Below are 18,455 nucleotides of genomic sequence, written 5' to 3' on the forward strand. Positions count from 1 at the left end.
AACTGTAGCTGGGGTGTGGGGCTAAGGGGTATGTACTTAGGAAGATCCAGTTCCCAGCATCTGTTCATTGTTTCCTTTTCTTTATTTTCCTCCTCGAAAATAGACCAGCCTGGCACTGTGGATGAGCAGGCGTTGAAATTGCTAGAACTCAACCTCAGCAGTGCCAGGACAAAGAATAGCCAGTTGAAAGAGCAGATGGCCGAAATGGAGAAAATGGCCAGTCTGCAGAGGCTCCGGGTTCAGACTCTGGAGAGGAACATTAATGAGATCCTGGCAGACATTAGGAACCTGGAGGAGATCCGCAACAACCTCCCCCCAGGCTGCTATAACACAAATCCCATTGAAAAACCTTGAGACCTTTAGGAAGACTCTCTGGACTGGGTCTCTCAGGCTTGGATACTAGGGCTTGGCCTGATGGGTTGTAGGGGATGGGGAAGCCAAGCCTGCCAGGACCAGCTGCCTTTGGCTCTGATGAGCTGAACACAGACGCTTTGGGTGCAGCTGGTCAGACTCGTTGTGGCAATGTGCTGACGTTTGCCTCACGACACCACGTTTTGATGCCAACATCACCACAAGGTGCCTCTGAGCTGGGAAAGCCTTATACTCTGGTATCCGTCCCTGGAGTGCAGGAGGAAGGAAGGAGAGACCCGGCTGCATGAAGAAGCTGCTGACCAAGAAGAGCCATAGCTAGTAGGAGCCCATCCCTAGAGCGTGGCCTGAGGAGTCAGCAGCAGCCGGTTCAGCTTCTGGACAGTCGCCAAATGAACGTCTTTCTAGAAACTGAACTCTGACTCCTGTGGATCTCCCTGTCCCTACCAAGGCCCTGATGCTTGGGCACAGCCAGCAGAACTTGCCACTCTCCTTCAATGCCAGTGCCTCTCTCATTGGCTTTCACCACCCAACGCAGCATTGGCTCCCCTCGATGTATTGCAAGACCCTTTCTCACCAGCAATCCTTTCCGAACCCAGCAAAGGACAGGGACGGGCGCAGGGCCAGGGAGGTTGGGGTTCCCTACTGCGGCACCGTCCTCACTGACTTTCCAGTCTCGACACGGACACTAGTACTGCCTGTACATCTGTTTTTGTGCTTTAGACTTGTGCAGGGGGAGGACCCAACTTGTGACCCTTTCGTTAAAGGTGCAGGTCTTCCCCAACGTATCTTAGCAAGGTGACTAAATTACTGTTTAGTCAGGGATTTATTTTTGATGGTTTAAAAATGATCACACCGAAGAGGGTGGGAGGATGGTCCAGTAACTCCTTAGACTGTTGAAGGGGCCCTCAGCTGGAAAGTCCTTCCTACCAGCACACTTGGCTCCCGGGGGAGATTTCACACCCCTCTCTCCTCCCCCTTCTCATCCTGGGCTTTTCATTCAGGTGGGTTCTCAAGGGATTAACCGGAGAGGATGTCTTTGAGATCAAACACTCAGGCTTCAGTATCTAGGCCCATTGAAAGCACAGGTGCAAGACCCAGGAGGGATGACTCAGCCCTTCATCCTTCTGAGGGCAATCGACTATCATGCAGTTTACTGTGCGTCTTTCAGATGAGACTTTGAAAAGCAAATTCTTGTTTTCTCTGCATGGACATCAAAGTTCCCCTGGCGTTTTCCGTAATAACGGGGGTTTGTCCTGCTGACCTTGACCAAAATTACTGGCACCCAAGAGCCCAGCTTACCCTACACGGTGTTAGCATATTGATTGCCCTATTAAAAACCCCCAACACCGTAAAGGTAACCAGATGTGTCTCCACCTCCAGTTTGGAAGCAGTTTGGTGCTGCCTCCCAACAGACAATGTTCGATGTTTTACATAAAGCAGCCTCGCATCAGAGGAATTGTGTCTGATTCTTAATCGATCATTCTCTAAAACTGGAGGGAAATCTCTACCACCGGTCCGATTCCATTTTGTTCCTCTGTCTCAGTGGAGACAGTCCCCTGGCCCTTGTGGCCACTAGAGACTGCCTCTGCTGGATCCTTGTTACCTCTTGTGCCCCTCATAGTGTGGCAGGATCAGCAATCTCAACCGTGCCCCAGAGGAGGGGGACTTTCTGGGGTTAAACTCACCCCTCAGTTGCTCAGCTTCTCTGATAAAGTGCCACCTCCTTGTTTGAATATTATATGTTAAATAATCATCTATGGTATATTTCTATTTATAGTGAAACACACTAACCACTGGCTTGTTCTGTGATTTCTCCCACTGCACAGGACAGGACAGATGTTATGGATCTGACTTTTTTTGTTTTGTTTTTTTGCTTAAGTGCATTTTTTACTTGGAAAAAAAATTCAATAAACAACAAATCCTTGTGGCTGGATGTTGCTGTTTTTTTTTTCTTCCTGCTCTCCATTTGCAGATAGGTTTCTCTGTGTCCAGCAGAGGTGAACTGGCTGTTGGGGAAAGGAGGCGGCAGCTTGAGTTAGCGGCTAGAGACGGCTGAGATATTGAGATGACGATACTTTCTAGTGTGCATCTTCTCAGAGTGCTGTACGGTGATTGGTAATGACTATTAGCCTTGTTTCACAGATGGGGAAAGTGAGGAATGGAGTGATTAAGTGACCTTCACAGGGGAAAAAACCCTGAAGTCCTGACTCTGTCCTCTTCTCTACCCTCTAGGTTCTCAGACTTTCATGGGGGGAGGTGGAAAGGGGGAGGAACCAGGCTTCAATAGAAAAAGTGTCCCATGGAGACCTTCCCTCCCATTCGTGATGGTACAGTGTCCCCAGCAGCTTTGGCCTTTCCTTTTGAGGAAAAGTAGTAATAGAGGAACATTAAGTTTCTCTTCTGATGGCTCTGGCTGAGGCCATCTTCTCCTCCTCTGCCCTATGTAGCAGCAGCTGCTGGTCTGGCCCTTCTTCCTTGTTTGCAGCGGCTTTTACAGGCCTCCAGGCTCTTTTTTGCAGCCGGTGAACTTTGATAACTTTAGAAGGAGGCGGAGCCAACATCATGTGTCCTGCCAGCTCCCTACAGAACATGTGTGATCCAAGGGCCAAGGATATCCATTTCCAAATTTCAGCATTAGACCACGATGCCTCCCTGATTGAAGTGGCTATAAAATAAGTGCAAAGTATTCTCCTTATTCTAGGAGACAGCCATCCAGCTGTCACAAAATGGAATGGGACATTTCCCTAGCTGAAGCAGCAGTGAAACACTACAGTCGAATAGCATCATTTTTTATTACATAATTTAAACACTTTGCTGATAAAGGGGTGGATTTTTTTTTTGTTTTGGGTTATTTTTCTTTTTGTCGACCACTTTTAGCAACAGAAATCCAACTCCCAACTCTCTCACAAAGATGCAATTGGCAACATGGCAACTTCAACCCATTGGGTTTTTTTTTTCTTTTAAAACTTTTTTTTATTCATTTCAGTAAAGCAAAACTGTGTTACTAAAATTGCGGGTTCAAGGACCATTCCACCCTCTTTCCCCCATACACTGAAAAACTCCTTCCGTGCCAACCCTTGTTGCATGGGTTAGAGATGGAGGTGCGACTGCTCGCGCCAACCCAAGGATTAAATCCAGACCGATCCCAACAGTTCGACAGTCCACTCCAAAGTTATGCTACATGCCCACCCCCCACACCATGAGTTTTGCTGAGCAGATAAATGAAGGCATAGATAAGACTAGTAAGACATAGTATATTCATCATCCATACCACAATGCTATGTTTCTAAGGCATGCCGTCCTAAACTGGATGAGATAGAAAACTGGCCTGCTTCCCATCTCACACCCTTCAATCACCTGAAGGAGCAGGGGATCGAGAGCTTTTCGACTCTTATAAACACTGTCTTAATTCATTTTTATTTCCTTTTTCTATCTTCCCTCAGTTAAGAGCAATTGTCCTACCTCCCACTCCAGGGGCAAGTCTCTTCTCTCTGAGTTTATTCTCTTGGTGGCTCGTTCTAGACATCGATTGCTTTATCTCCTCCAGCTTGGAGTGGAGAAGTACAGTGGGTTCTGGCAAGGAGCAGTTGCTATTTTCTGAAATAGCTTGTATGTGAGACAGAGCTCGTGAAAAGCTTGACCCACACGGGGTAGTAAGAGCTATTTGTCTAGAAGAGCTTAGCTACTGACGTATAGAGAACTCTTCCCCTCCCTCCCCCACAAAATGACCGTGCCCTGTATATCCACCTGCTATGTATGTGAGCAGGAGTCTCCAGGAAGGCTGCTCGTTCCAGGTTCCCACGTGCTAGTTTGTAGAGCAGTGGGTGCTAGCTAGCAGCAGGAACTCCAGATGGAGACGTCCCTGAAGAACAGGTGACAGTACACACGTTTCCTACTTGCTCCCATCAGCCTCTGTGGATTCTGAGTTGGCTTGGTGCCCCCTTGGAGTCCATGTTTTCCCCCACCTAGACATACATGCTGCTGCCAGGAGCGGCAGGAAGAGCAGAGAAACGAGCCTGGCAAAGCCAGTCCAACCTCCCCACACCCTTTCCTACCCTTCTGCTTGTCATGGGAAACTTCAGTGCAACAGTGACCATTCCTGAACTAATCTTTTCAGGTGGGGATAAAAACCTGGGAAGGGAACGCTTGCTGGTAGTACCACTGACAATCCTGTTGCCTTTCTAATAGGACAGGAATGGGCTTGTGGTCTGAGCAGGGACCAAGGGATTCCTGGGTTCTGATCCCTGCTCTGACATTGATTTTTTTCTGGGCCTTGGGTAAGTCACTTAACCTCTGGATTTCTGACTTTCCCTCCGTGAAATGGGGGTGACAATACCTACCTCTGAAGACTGATCATTGACTTCCTGTAAAGCGCGATAAACTGCAATGAGTTTACAAATGGTAAGTGTTATTCTGGTTGAAGGGCTGACAGCAGTGATTTGCCATGACAGAGTCGCCTTCCTGGACTCTGGCTTCTCTTGGTAACTGGTGATAGTGAGTTCACAGCAAGCAAGATGGCTGCGTGGAGCAGCGGGTCACCAAATCTAGTGCAGCATCTTCTCTTTGAAGCTTCCACTGGAGCAGGTTGTGCTTCATTGCAACCCTTTAAGGGCTTTTGCTTTAAGGTCCTTCCCTGAAATGCTCCCTCTCCCTGCGGGGGATCACAGCCCTCCAAGGGGCACAAGCAGCAAGTTCCCTGGCTGGGATTCTAGTGCCCTCCTGCTTTTCATGGCACCTTGGTGGGAATGCAGAGAAACCAGCGGAGAATAGCTACAGCACCTTGTTACAGGAATGCAGTCGGGTTGAAACAGCCCAGGTTAGCACAAGCATAGCAGGGAAGTAATGGCAGGTGCCTGAGAACTAAAGACAAGCAGCTAAACTCCAAATAAAAGGGCTAACTGGAAAAGCGGAAGGATGAAACCTAAAACTGGGCTTTGCCTTCCTCTCTAATGATGCAATAACTCCAGAGCACACAGTGTCACAGGCCGGGAGTCCTCTGCAAGTCAGTGGTACCCTGCACAGCAACCTGCTTGCCGGGGCCAGTATGAGGCCTTTGTGTCTCTTAAACATCCCTGCTCCTTCCAACCCACTCTCAGCATTTCTTGGCCAGTGTATGTCCCCCTTGCATCTGTTCCCCTTGCCAGCATTTGGCCCAATGTGCTACAACCCCAGCCCTGGCCAGCAAAGCACAAGAGCGGTTTGTCTGGAAAGAGGCATGCAGGAGACGGGGGAAGGTGCAAGCCCCAGAGCTCTCAGGCTTTTAACAGACTCCTCACGGGCAGCTTGAACCCCACAGTCTGGGAGGGAGGAGGGGGAGAGGGAGGGAGGCAGGCAGGAGTGGAGATCATACTAGCCAGGGAAGTGCCAGCAAGTAGATCCCAGGGGTCGGGTATGAAGGGAGCAGCTTGTGCCTATAGATCAAATGAGATCCCTGAGAGCTATGCTCTACCCACCTGCATCTGTATAAGGCAAGTTTGCTCAGGGGTTAGCTGTGATGGCAGCCCCCCTCCCTGCTAATGAATTCATCGGCCCCTTTTGACATATCATTGTAACCCCCGCTGAGACCTATGTGCCTCCCTGCACAGCAGGATATGATGCCTGTTGATCAGAAAGACGTGTATTGACTGTTGGTAAATAGCAGGTTACAGAGCCTCTCCCCCGTCAGCATCCCACGGACAGATGCTGCCATGTTGTGGAAGGGACATGGATGCTATGAAATCTAATGGTTGGGCTTGAAAGAAGCACAACCAGTGATCTTCGGCTGCTGTTTGCTTTTGAGTTCCCATGATCTAGTCTGGTATGACAGGTTCCTTTCTAGGATCTGGGTCAGGTACCCTCCATCTGTGACTCAAACACAGCATGACCACTTAAGGGACATCCTGGAGTGACCAGGTTCATGTCAAGTGAAGATTAAAGGAGCCCCCGCCCCCATGAATATCTACAGCAGAAGCAATTGCTGCCAGGCTGAGGTGTGCTTTCCCCCGCCCACCCCCTGCCCCGGGAGCCTTAGCTCCAGAAAACCATTTCAGAATTTTCACAGTTCTTTTTTACTTCAGAGCTAAACTGTCCCATAAGTAGCCTGAGCAGAGCTCTCAGCCTAGCCCGAGTCTGGGCATTGAGCCAAGTGGGTTAGGATTTCCCATTGCCAAGCACGGACATAGTGCGTCATGTTATGAGGCCAAGGGGCTCACACTAAAACTATTAATAAAAAGATCCACCGTGTTTTATTTAGCGTAAGTGCCGTAGGATGGGAAAAGACCAAGCCCCTGTTCCTGGAGCATGCTGGGAAGGTGGACACCAGGGCCACTTCCCTAGGGCATGCTGGGAAGGTGGACACCAGAGCCACCTCCCTACAGCATGCTGGGTACATCTCTATTTACTGTACCCCCTGCCCCCGGTGTATGAAGGGGAAGGGTTCTCCGAAGCAGATTGCTGAGATGTGTACCATTGGGGTATCCCACAGCTCCCTGGAGATTCCTGCACTATCGAGCGCTAGAGTCAGTGAGTGAGACAGGCGGACGCACCGGAGGCCGTGAGAGAGAGAGAGACAGACACACAGAGAGCGAGAAGTGTGATGGAGAGCTGGAGAGAAGTGGGGCGGTGGGGCTGCCTTGCTGCAGCACCTCAGGCTTTAACCAGAGGCGTTGATGTATAGCTGGCTCTTGAGGATGTAGTCAATGACGGGCTGAGACAGGTAATCCACAACGTGTCCATCCCCATGCTGCAGGGCCAGTCTGGGGGGCAAAGAGAACAGAGGGAGTCAGCGCTTGCCAGTTACCCACCCCATGTTGCCCCAGACCGTTTTCTCTTCCCCAACAGGAAGCAGGTGTTTGGATAGGGCTCAAATCAGGCTCCATGTGAGCTCAGTCCATGGAGGAGCTATTCACAGCTCCACAGTGAAGGGTGCATTTATGAGGGTTACTGTCTCTCACACGTATGCACACAGTAACATTTTAGCCAAAGGAGCCATTGGTCTGAATGTATGTGAGATCAATGCAAGTGGACAGGATGAGACTGGCGAGGGAGGACAGCACAGTGGTTAAGGCACTGGATTTAGGAGACATGGGTTCAATTCCCTGTTCCATCACTGACCTCCTGTGTGACCAAAGTCACTTAATCGCTCCATACCTCAGTTCCCCATCTGTAACTAGGGGATCAGACCACTTCCCTCCCTTACAGGATGGATCCATGATTATGAGGTGCTCAGATACTATGGAGATAGGGCCATGTAAGTATCTAGATAGATGGGGAAATGTTTGTGGTGGATTGTGGAAAATTCTTGGATCCACTGGATGGGAGATGAGAGGGTGGGGCGGGTCTCTGTACCCTGCAGCAGGAGGCCCTTTGAGTCACGCACCTGCTTTTGGTTGAACTGACGACAGACATCGGGTGGTTCACGTCATCCTTCACGACCAGGATGTTGTTCTGTGGTGAAAATGAGAAGAGCAAATTAACATGACTGACCTCAGCCCTCTGCTCCTCATGGCTTGTGCACCCAGCATGTCGGGGTCTCTGGCCATGAGGACAGTAGTGCCCAGAGGTGAGTTGGGCACTTCCTTGGGGATGGTGAGAGGGCTTCTGGGTTCTCCATCCCAGTCGCTGAGGTCTGGAACAAGGCCTGTGAGCCCTGAAGATGTACGTGACACACAGGCCTCACACTGGTCCTGTGCACAGGGATGAATGTCTCCCTGGATGCAGAGGCTGGGAGCACTTGCAGGTACTGGTGCTGCTTTATGGAAGTGGTGCAGCGGTAAAGCTTCGTAGCTGCCACTGCACAGCCAGCTCACCCTGCCCATTGGCCTGTCCCCCAACGGCGCAGTAAGAAACCAGGGGCAGAAGGCAGAGCCAGGCCAAGCGGACCCAGTCCCAGCCACGATGCAGGGAATGTCTGTGTTGTGTGAAGTCACTTACTTTGTACTTGCGGAGTATTGAGGAATGGTTCATGATCCGGTCTGTGTCTGTGCCGTCCCGGGGCACCACCACGATCCCGAAGTCCCCGACAATCACCTCCATCTGGGAGCAATGCAAAGAGGGACGTTTCAGAACCTTCTAAGCCTCCCGTGCCAGGGCGACACTGGCCCAGGAACCAGCTCGCAGGTCCCTGACTCAAACAAAAGATGCACTGAAATATTCTGTGATGTGTTGAAGGAACTAAGTCTTAACTTACCCTCTTTCTGCAAACTTCCTGGGAAGTCTTTGCCAGAAACATGAATGTCATTAAGGAGGCTAATTGGCAGCTTCCCAGGGGATGTCTACACTGCCAGTTGGAGGTATAAATTCTAGCTCAAGGACCCACACCTACACTAGTGCACTAAAAATAAAATGTAGCTGGGGTGGTGCGAGGGGCAGGAGGCGCTAGCTGCCCTGAGTATGATCCCACCGAGCTATGTATTTGGAGCAGCTAGCCCCTTGCACAGCTGCGGCTGCACCGCTATGTTTTAGCATGCTAGCTCGAAATGATTGCAAGAGGGCCCCAGCTCTCACTTGCTTCATCCTCGGCTTTGTGATCTGCATTGGCCCAGGGGAGCGCAGCTGTCCTGGGGGTTCCTAAATCAAAATTCAGCCTTTGAGGTAGTTGGGGCTTGAGCCATTCATTGCTTTGAAAACTAGGACCAAGGTCTTAAATTGGCATCATAAACTGACTGGGAGCCAGTGGAGGGACTTGAGCACATGCCTGATGTGCTCACTGTGGCCTAAGCCATGGTGAAGGTGAAGCCACATTCATGCCTGTGCATCCTCTCTCTCCACATTCAGCTTCAGTTACAGCAACCCAGTCTGGAGGTGACGAAGGCGTGGAGTGCTGTGCTCAGGTCCTCGCCTGAAGGGGGAAGGTGTGAAGATGCCTAGTAAGCTAGAGGTGGAAGAAGGCATTTTGGGAAACTGATGCTAGTTTCATCCAAGCTTAGCGAGGAGTCAGAGAGAACCCCAAAGCTTTGCCCCACTTTGGCGAATGGAAGCTGTGCACCTTCAGTGGAAGGTGAGACGACATCTTGACCAGCTCTTTGAAGCACTTTCTCCTTTCAGACAACTCCCCACAACTTAGTACTCTGAGCATATCAGGAAATATCTGAGCAAATAAATGGCCACCTGCTAAACAGCATTATCTTTACCTGATACAAATGTTATTCCTCTAAGCAGGTGCTGCTTGCAGCAAGCAAAGCAGAATCGGCAGTGAGCTGCTGTCTTCACTCCCTCCTGTACTTTAATTGAAGGGGAGGGTGTTGGGCTGCTTTCCCCCCAGAATCCAGTCCTATTTTGCGTGGGATCACAAGGGTCAAACTTAGGGTCCAAATTAGAGCACCCAATTTTGACCCTTAGCACTCAGACCAGCTGAAATTATCAGACTGAGCACTGATCTGCTGCACTGAAACGCAGGTCTGAGCACTGAAATGCAGGATTAGGTGCCTTAATTTAAGCCCTCAAATTACAAAATGATCCATTATTTTTCAGTCTGTGAATTGATTTCCTAGAGTCATGTCCGGATGGAAAAGCAGCTCACAAAGCAATTCGTTTCTCGGGGTTTCCTCTCTGGTTTGCCCAGTTGCAGAGCAGGAGAAGGGAGTGGCTGCTGTTTCCTAGACTGGACATAGTTGCTGAAATAGAGTCTCTCTGTTGATCTCACTGTATCCATGTTAGAAGTTTGTTTGCTTGAGTACTCAGTGTGGGATGCCAGAGAAATTTGGCTTTAGAGATCATCTGGCACTGGTTCAAAGACAACTCCCAAAGCCATTTTCTGGTGGTCCAGTGTGTGTGTTCCACTCTTGTCCAGACTTTGTTCTTTCCTCATCTAGATTATCCTCCTCTCCTGGGTCCTCCCCATTTCCCAGCTTTCTCCCCTGATATCCACCCAAAATTTGGAAACCCCATTCTCTCACAGCCAACAATTACTTCCGCAATATCACTTACGGCTGCCACCTTGGGGTAAACCACACGCCTGATTGCCCCAGAAACCTCTGCCACCACTTTACCCACAGTGGACTTTCCAACACCTAATTGGTTGGCAATGGACCTGTAGCAGTCTGGGGTAGCCAGCTTCCAGACGGTTATAGCAACTTGCTTCTGGACCAGAATGGCCATCCTCATGCACGCGTCTTTATGGCGGAGTGTCACGGCAAACTGCTCACAAAGCCCCAGAAATGTAGTTTACTTTGTGTTTCTTCTTCTCTCCCTCCACCTCCCACCCCGCTGGTCATCTCAGGTCTGCATGATGCTGTTACCCCACCAGGCTGTGCTTGTGGCCCTGCTCCAGAAGCCCAAGTCACCAGCGGCTGTACAGAGTGCCATCAGCAGCTTCAGCCACTTTGCATCGGCCATGTCTGTGTCCTCCTCCATCACAAGTTTTGTCAGGTGGCTTTGGTGGGTCAGAAAACACTGCTGAAATGTCCACCAACGTCTCACAGAAGCACTGCCCATTTCCTGACACAGGAGTACAAGTGCAAACATGAGAAGTTCTTCAAAAGGTGCCTCCTCCATGTTGCTGGCTCTGGTAGCTGGGAGCACACTGACCAAAATGACTGCTCAGCAGGCTGTTCAAACTTCCTGCCACATGGGGGGTGGACAGTCAAGTTTTCCCACAGTCCACCACAGCCAAAGACTAGAAAGGCCACATTGTGGGAGGGCAGTAGGGAATCTGGGATATGGTTGGCTTGACTTGGGTCTGCGAGCTGCAGTGAGGATGCCAGAGCCCCCGTTTGAGCCTGGGTTAATGTCAGGTTAAAAATCATTGTAGACGCTCAAGCCCTGAGTTCTGTAATGCAGGGTCAACTGACTTGAGTCCCACTAACCCTGGGTTTACATTGTAATGTGGAATACCCCATACACTGCAATATAAGCCCAGGGTTAGCTGACCTTGTGTTAGCAGATCTTGGGTTTGTTAACCTAGGGCTTGAGTGTCTTTGTTCATGTGTAACCCCAGGTTAGGAATTGTTGAAATCTGGGTCCCAAACTGGGGCTGCAGCGTCTAGGCTTCATTATGCAGGTCCAAGTCCAGCCACCCCTATCCCAGGCTTCCTAGTGCCCTCTCAAAATGTGGCTGCTCTAGCCCTTTGTTTGTGGTGCATTGTGGGGGAAAACTTGACAGTCCACCAAACTTGACTGTTCAGAGGACAAAGAAAGTCGGCCCGTGGGACTGTGGGATAATTTTGGCAGACTCCCAGAGCGCAAGTTCAGTGGAGTTGTGTCTACACTGCAAAGCAATAGGGCTTGAACCCTGGGTCCCATGGGGTCCTGGGACCTAGCTCTGAGCCACAGTTTAGTGCACTTTGTGTGTAGATGGAAGCAAGAGGGTTAGGCTTAAGTCTGAACTCGAATCCTGAGCTTACATTGCAGTGTAGACATATCCCACAATTATCTTCCTCCATGTCCACTGTTCTGACCATGTTGCTCTCCTCCAAGCCCTTGCACAAACTTCCTGTAGCCTTCTTCACCAAGTCTAAGTTTCTCAGTCAGTCTTCAAGGACTGTGCCACATTGCCAATGAACCCCACCCCACCACACCTCTTATCTTCCTTTCACACAGCCCTTTAGGCCTGGAACTCCCTCTGTGTTGCTGTTCAGGAAGGCCTCTCCTTCCCTTGATTCAAACACCTGCTTAGAACTCTCCTCTCCCACAAAGCCAGCTAACAATCATCCACTTCAGTAACACTGTTGCCCAGTCAATAACAAGGAAAAGAGCAACGCTTGAACCTCCCTCTGGGTCTCCCAGCATGTCTGATCTGTCTTGTCTGTGTCGGTTTTAAATTCTTCGGGTAGGACCACATATCTTTCTGTGTCTCCTATAACACCAAACAAAGGATTTCACTGGAAAACATGTCTGCCGCGTTCAAAGGTAGGAGGGAAATCTCTCCCCTTCCTGAGCTCCCCTCAGGTCAGTTGAGACAGAATGTAACAACTTATGGACATGTCATGTAAGACCTGTCTGACCTGCTTTGGCATTAGAACATCTAGCAGAACTAGCTATGTCCTTGCAAGATGGAGCCGTTGCTTTTATGCATGTGTCTGATTTAGGTAGTTCAGTATTTTCTGGCTCTGACAAAAGTGATCATCTGGACAGATGGGCAAAGCTTAGGCAAATATTCTCCCCAAATCCAATTTCCTAGCATGTTCTCTCCCAAAAATGCATTTACAGCCACGATGTTTGCATCTGTTTTGTGTTCCCTTTTGCAGATATTCTAGTACATGAATTCATTGGGGGAAACGTTCAAGGAAACAGCAGATTATATGTGATTAATACAGAATAATCATGGAAAGCAAATTTTGAACTCCTAGTTCCAGGAACACCTGAAAACCTTACTCTAAAAATTACACTTATGCTATCAGGGAACAGATTATTCACATGCTTACAGGCTTTGCTGGACTCGGTCCTTGGTCCTTAAAATAGAATTCTGTTGTGTTGACAATGTTATCTGTAATTATCTGGGGGAAGTTCCATGGTACTAGATCAGTGGTTTTCAACCTGTGTTCCGCGGACCTCGGGGGCTCTGCAGACCATGTCTAAGAGGTCTGCAAAAGGTTGTCATTACTATAGGACAGTGGTTTTCAACCTGCAGTCCACGGACCCCTGGGGGTCCACAGACCATATCTAAGATGGTCTGTGGACCAAAGGGGGCCGCACCTCCATGTGAAATTTTTTAGGGGTCTGCAAATGAAAAAAGGTTGAAAACCACGGGATTAGATTATCACGATCATTGCATCTGGTCTTGGAATCCATGAACATGGATAGGTTTGCTGGAGGTGGAATTTCTAGCTAGCAAGAGTATTAATGTAGTGGCTTTAAATTATGTTTGTTGCTATCTGTCACTCAAATTAGGAGAAACCTTAGGTGGTGAATGGGGTCAGTTTGATGATAAACTGGGTTATGATGACCTAGGCAAATTCTTACTTTTATTGGTAAGTACCAGAGCCCCGATATTGATGGGTGTATTAGAAAAGCACATCAAATGATCCTTTGCTCCACACGTAGTGTTGCGGATTCTTGTTATTTTAGCATGAGTCTTGTGGTATTTGATGTTTTTACTTAAAGCACCAGTCCTTGGAGTCAGATGACTGTGAGAATCTCAGCGGTCATAATTTAAAAAGTCAACATCTAGCCCTCATGGTTGCAGAGAAAATGTCTGAAAATGTGAACCAAGTGGGCACTAAAAATGCCAGATGCCCGCAGCCAAAACCCAACCCCCCAATTTTTTTAAAAAATCATGAGATTTTTAAACTAATTTTCATTATGGGGAGGGGGGGGGCTGACTCGTGATTTAGACTATTCGGGGCTGGCAACACAGCACTCAGCTTTAAAGACAAAATAATCTGCCAAAGTAAAAAAAAAAAATTTAAAGATGGTAACATGCATTTAAGGCAACACAGATTAGAAGAAATAATTTCACCAATTTAATTTGCTTTTCCTCATGGATGCTGTAATAATGTCTCCTTTCATTCAGTTCCGGCAGTGAACTGAGACTGGTCAGTTTCACTTCCTGGTTCTCATGCCCTAGCACAAGGCAGCTGTGTTTGGGTTCCTAACACTGTCTGCTATGTAAGAGCTAGGTTGGAATTATTATTATTAGTGGTAGGTTTATACTACACGAACACTGTTTTGCTTGATTTATTTACATTTCTTTTTCCTCTAGTGTCATGAAAATTGGATCTTGTAAACCCCTATACGCCTCTCCCCATATTCCAAATTTATGGCCTAAATCTATTTAACAGCATCTGTTTATAAAGGAAAATGAGTTTGGGAGATGGCCTTTAAAGTTTTCCTTACATCCTCAGAATTAGCCATAAGTAGCTGCAGTCCCCAGCTGTCTCCGCCACTCATCTCCCTAAGGGTGGGGAGAAAAACATGATGTGAAAGGGAAAGTTTTTGGCTCCAACCTGAAATAAAAGCCGAGTGGGTCCCGAGAGTCAGAAGCAGGATGGCTTGCTCAGCTCAGGGTGTGAAATAGAAGGGGGCGCAGGATGGAATGGGGGATAGACGCAGACTGTTCAAGGTCTCCCATGTGAGTTGACTCAGTTGTTTCCTGGGAATGTTATGCCACATGTAAGGTCACCGTGGGAGAGAGCAAAGAGGTGAGAAAAATGAGAGGGGAGGGAAGGAAACAGTGCACAATGGATTGTATGCAGTGGGAGGCGGCTACTCACGTCAGACTCATTCCAGAGGCCTGGGATACAGAAGGACTCCAGCAGGTCACTGCCACAAAGCAATAAGATACGAAGCTCTGAAGAAAGGGAGCAGAGAATGGAGACATTCAGAGACATGGGCTGATGGCTTCCCCGTGACACTACTGAACCAACAACCCCTGCACTGTGCTGCTGGAGAGACTCTTTCCGTAAGACACAAAAAACAGGGCCTGACGCTTTGTGGCTATTCAAGGTCCTGTCGCACTTTCTGCAAGAACAGTGATGTTAGCGCGGTGCAGTACTCTGGCCAAACCATCTGCCTACCCTAAATACCTCTGTAGTTTCAAACAACATTTCATTTCCTCTCCTACACTGCTGTGCAGCATTGCTGTGGGCAGTTAAACAGCTGTTGCATTCCACCCCAGAGATGGCTGCATTTCAGCATGTGTGCATGTGCCGTGTAAAGTATGTCATGGGGAAAGAAGTGATTCCTGTGTATGTAGGTGTATAGAAGTGCTTTGAGATCTTTAAAATGACAGATATTCTATTAGTTCTGTTAGATATTACAAGGACCCAGACAACTGGTTAACACCAGGGTCTTTAATGGGGGTGTCCCACTGCTCCCCAGTACGTACCTTACTCTGCCATGACAGTGATGAATTTGCCAGAAAGCCCCGATACTTGCTTGCTGCAGGGCAAACCTGTTATCGACTTTCATGTCCTCCCTTTAACTTCCCCTGTTTGGATCAAGCCCTAAGTGGCTTGCTGACCTGCACAACTGCTGGCATTTTACTCCTGAGATGTGTACAATTCTACTTATTGACCCTCAGAACCTAGGACATTTAAAGGCACAGAAACTGCAAGTGGTCAGTGTTAGAACTGAGTGTTGCCGAACAGATTTCTTTGTCCACATCACCACTTTTGGCCACCAGAGGGAAGCAGCAATATTGCTTAAATTTGCAAGGATAGAGGAACACCCAATGTAATGCAGCCCCCCCCCCCCCGCACACCCTCCCTGTCTTAGCCACCTATAGCTTAGCGTAAGTCAGCACTTTCCTCTACTTCTGAACTCTGGGCGGGGTTAACACTTAACACTTATAGGGGTGCATAGAAGGCTCCAGTGATCATCTCCTGCCTGAGCTATCCATGCTATTTCTAAGGCTTTTAAGCTGCTTTACAGCTAGCGGGGGGTGGGGGGGGTGGGAAGTGTAAACAATGAAACTGGTCTAGAAGCCTCAGCAGGATACTTCCTGCCAGGGGTCTGCTAGCCTCTGCTTGTGAAGTGCAGGGAGGCTTATAAGGATGCGAAGGGTTTTTTATATTTGGACACGCCACAAAATGGATCCGTGTGTTAAAGAAATATTGAAAGGAACTCCCTCATTTGTAAGAGCTAGACACCTCCGCCATTGGACTGGAGGCAGCCAGAGTTAGGAGGGGTTGGTGGGAGATGCCCTTAACTCTCTGTTCACCAGCTGGGGCGAAAAACATTTCGGAAGGGGCCTGACCAATTTCTGACGCACTGGTAACTGGGCGTCTCAGTCTGAGTGGCTCATGCCAGGCTCTCCATGGTATTTTGTGTGATGGGAGAAGGGTATTCGTCATTAGAGAACACTGAAAGTTGTTCACCAACTTTCACCAAGTTGGCGCTGAGTCCTTTCTTCTGCAGTTGGGCCAGGGACACTCTCTTTGTGCTAACACGGCAGCCCTGCTGTGTTTCTTTAATGCCGGAGACTTACTTTAATGGGGGTGGGGAGAGGTGGGCAAGGAACACTTAGAACAGGCTGTACCATGTATAGCAACTTCCACTGGAGGATTTCAAAGTACCTTACAATGGTGGATAAGTAAGATTTTGACTCTCCTCTTTGGCCTTGTCTACACTAGCAAGGGTTATACTGGGATAGCTCTACCATCAAACCCTGCTAGTGGAGACGCAGCTTATACTGGAAGTGAGTTCTTTGGCTGGTATACCTTACCCACCATTTCCCAGATGAAATCACATCCCTAACCAACACAGCTACGCCATCAAAAGCCAGCTCTAGCTTTAGATGCAACCTTAGGGGCTCTGAGCAGTTAAATGACTGGCCCAAGGTCACAGTGAGTCAGTGTCAGAATTAGGAAGAGAAGTCAGGTGTCCCGACTCCCAGTCCTCTTCTCTAACCCTGTAGCAATGCTGTCCTCCCCCCAGTGAGGATGGGAATCAGCCCAGGGCAGTTCATCACCCTTGTGAGTCAGCCCAAATCCAGATGCCTGGTGTCCAATGGGAGCAATGACCCGGTCCGCTAATTTTGCACCTGCATTGTGCTCGGTCGCTAGAACAGACTGTTAATCTCCGTTCCCTGCGTGGCCCCTCCCATGCCACCCACTTCTGCGCTTTGCAGGGCCCCGCCTTCCCGAGGGAAGAACAGCACATACTCACCAATCTCCTCGTATCTCATCACGGTCCCCAAATTCGCATTCTCATCTAGAGAAAGAAGTGCCAGAATCCAAGCTTCAAATGAGCATCCGTGCCGGAGCGTGCCCAGGAGGGGAGATGGCTCTTTAACTGTTCAGCAGTGGCTCCTTAGTGTTAACAGGATTCCTCCTCCACCAGCCTACCTGTCTACCTGGCACCTGGTGGTGGGTTCCCCATCACTCAGAGTCTTTTGAAGGAGATTGGGCATCTTTCTAAAAGATCTGCTCCCACTCAACAGGGGAATGGCTGGGTGAGGGTCTAGGGCCTGCGTAGTGCAAGAGGTCAGGCCAAGTGATCATAAAGGAATCATCCAGCCTTACAATCTATGGTGAGAGAGACTATGTAGATTTCCTGTTAGTGGTTGGAGTTAATACTTCCAGGGATTCTTTCACCTTGGTGGTGTCTGTCTACATCCAGGCATTGCAAACTCATGGAGTCGCTGTGCCTCTTCCCCTAGCATAGCCAGGCTCGAGCGGGGCAGATTTCCCTAGTTAAACTAATGCTTCTTCCTGCTGAGCCATCCAGGGAAATCCTGGGCGGGATCTGAGCGCCTACCTGCAATGAATCTTGGCATAACCCCTGACAATCTCTGTGACAACCAGGGAGAGGCTGTCGGGGCCTGGTCCTCAGCTGGTATAAATGGACATAGCACCACTGCTGGATCTACATTGATTTTCACCTGCTGAGGATCTGGCTGCGAGTGATACTGCAGCACTGGGTTGGATGTGAAGCAGGAAAGCGGGGGAAGACCGCGGAGTGGGGAGGAACGTAGATGAATGCAAGCATCTACATTTTCATGACATACCCACAAAGGTGAAGCGTTCCATTGGCGGACGGACACAGCAAATCCGGCTCAGACTTTCTCCCACCTTCCCCAAGATCTTTGCTGGAGGGAGAGAGAATAGGTAAAAGGCAGGTTCAGAGTCTGAGCTACCTGCAAGAACCATGTCCCACTGCACAAGGCCTGTCTTTTATTCCCCTACAGAGCTCTCGGAACACACAGGGCATTTGACCCTGAGGGTGTGAGGGAATCCCCACTGGCCGTCTCTGCTGGCTGGGTTCTTAAATCAATAAGCTCTTGTCCCCACCTTCTGTACTGTTTGTATTCACCTCCGTCTGTTTGAATGACTCGTTTAGAGTCTTGTTGCGATATTGAAGTTATTTCATGTAGACGTTCATCATCCTGAAGAGCTTTTTTCCCCGCACCAAGATTTGGAAAGAAACCAATATTTTCTGCTAAGGATCTGATCAGCAACTTGGTGCAAATGGCCCCTTACTGGTTTGGTTACTAAAGCCTCAATCTACGGAGATAATCGTTGTTTCTTGATTTCAGCCCCCTCTTAAAACTCTTTAATTTCACCCCATTTGGATTTTAACGAAGCTAGGTGTGCAGTCGTCGGTGCAACATGCACTCAGGACTGTGCTTAATCTGCACCTGGAATGACCATGATTGCAAATACAAAACAGGTAACAGCATATTTAAAATGTCCTCAGACAGCCCCCTGAGTGCTTAATCATTGGAT

At 48.9% G+C, this 18,455-nt stretch overlaps 2 protein-coding genes across 2 annotated transcripts in view; one reads left to right on the forward strand and one right to left on the reverse strand.

Moving 5' to 3' along the window:
* The window catches only part of LAMC2 (laminin subunit gamma 2), a 40,525-nt gene extending 38,220 nt beyond the window's left edge, over window positions 1-2,305 (forward strand). The window contains exon 23 of the mRNA XM_084637768.1: window positions 104-2,305. Within this exon, the coding sequence (XP_084493894.1) occupies window positions 104-354 (251 nt within the window). The 3' untranslated portion in view covers window positions 355-2,305. The remainder of the gene's footprint in view (window positions 1-103) is intronic.
* Window positions 2,306-6,571: 4,266 nt separating this feature from the next.
* The window catches only part of NMNAT2 (nicotinamide nucleotide adenylyltransferase 2), a 73,713-nt gene continuing 61,829 nt past the window's right edge, over window positions 6,572-18,455 (reverse strand). The window contains exons 6-11 of the mRNA XM_084636425.1: window positions 17,738-17,818; window positions 16,897-16,941; window positions 14,502-14,578; window positions 8,284-8,385; window positions 7,730-7,797; window positions 6,572-7,106 (exon numbers count right to left, since the gene is read on the reverse strand). Of these exons, the coding sequence (XP_084492551.1) occupies window positions 7,004-7,106; window positions 7,730-7,797; window positions 8,284-8,385; window positions 14,502-14,578; window positions 16,897-16,941; window positions 17,738-17,818 (476 nt within the window). The 3' untranslated portion in view covers window positions 6,572-7,003. The remainder of the gene's footprint in view (window positions 7,107-7,729; window positions 7,798-8,283; window positions 8,386-14,501; window positions 14,579-16,896; window positions 16,942-17,737; window positions 17,819-18,455) is intronic.

The sequence above is a fragment of the Lepidochelys olivacea genome (assembly GCF_965140295.1).
Source record: "Lepidochelys olivacea isolate rLepOli2 genome assembly, chromosome: 8".
Classification (NCBI taxonomy): domain Eukaryota; kingdom Metazoa; phylum Chordata; order Testudines; family Cheloniidae; genus Lepidochelys; species Lepidochelys olivacea.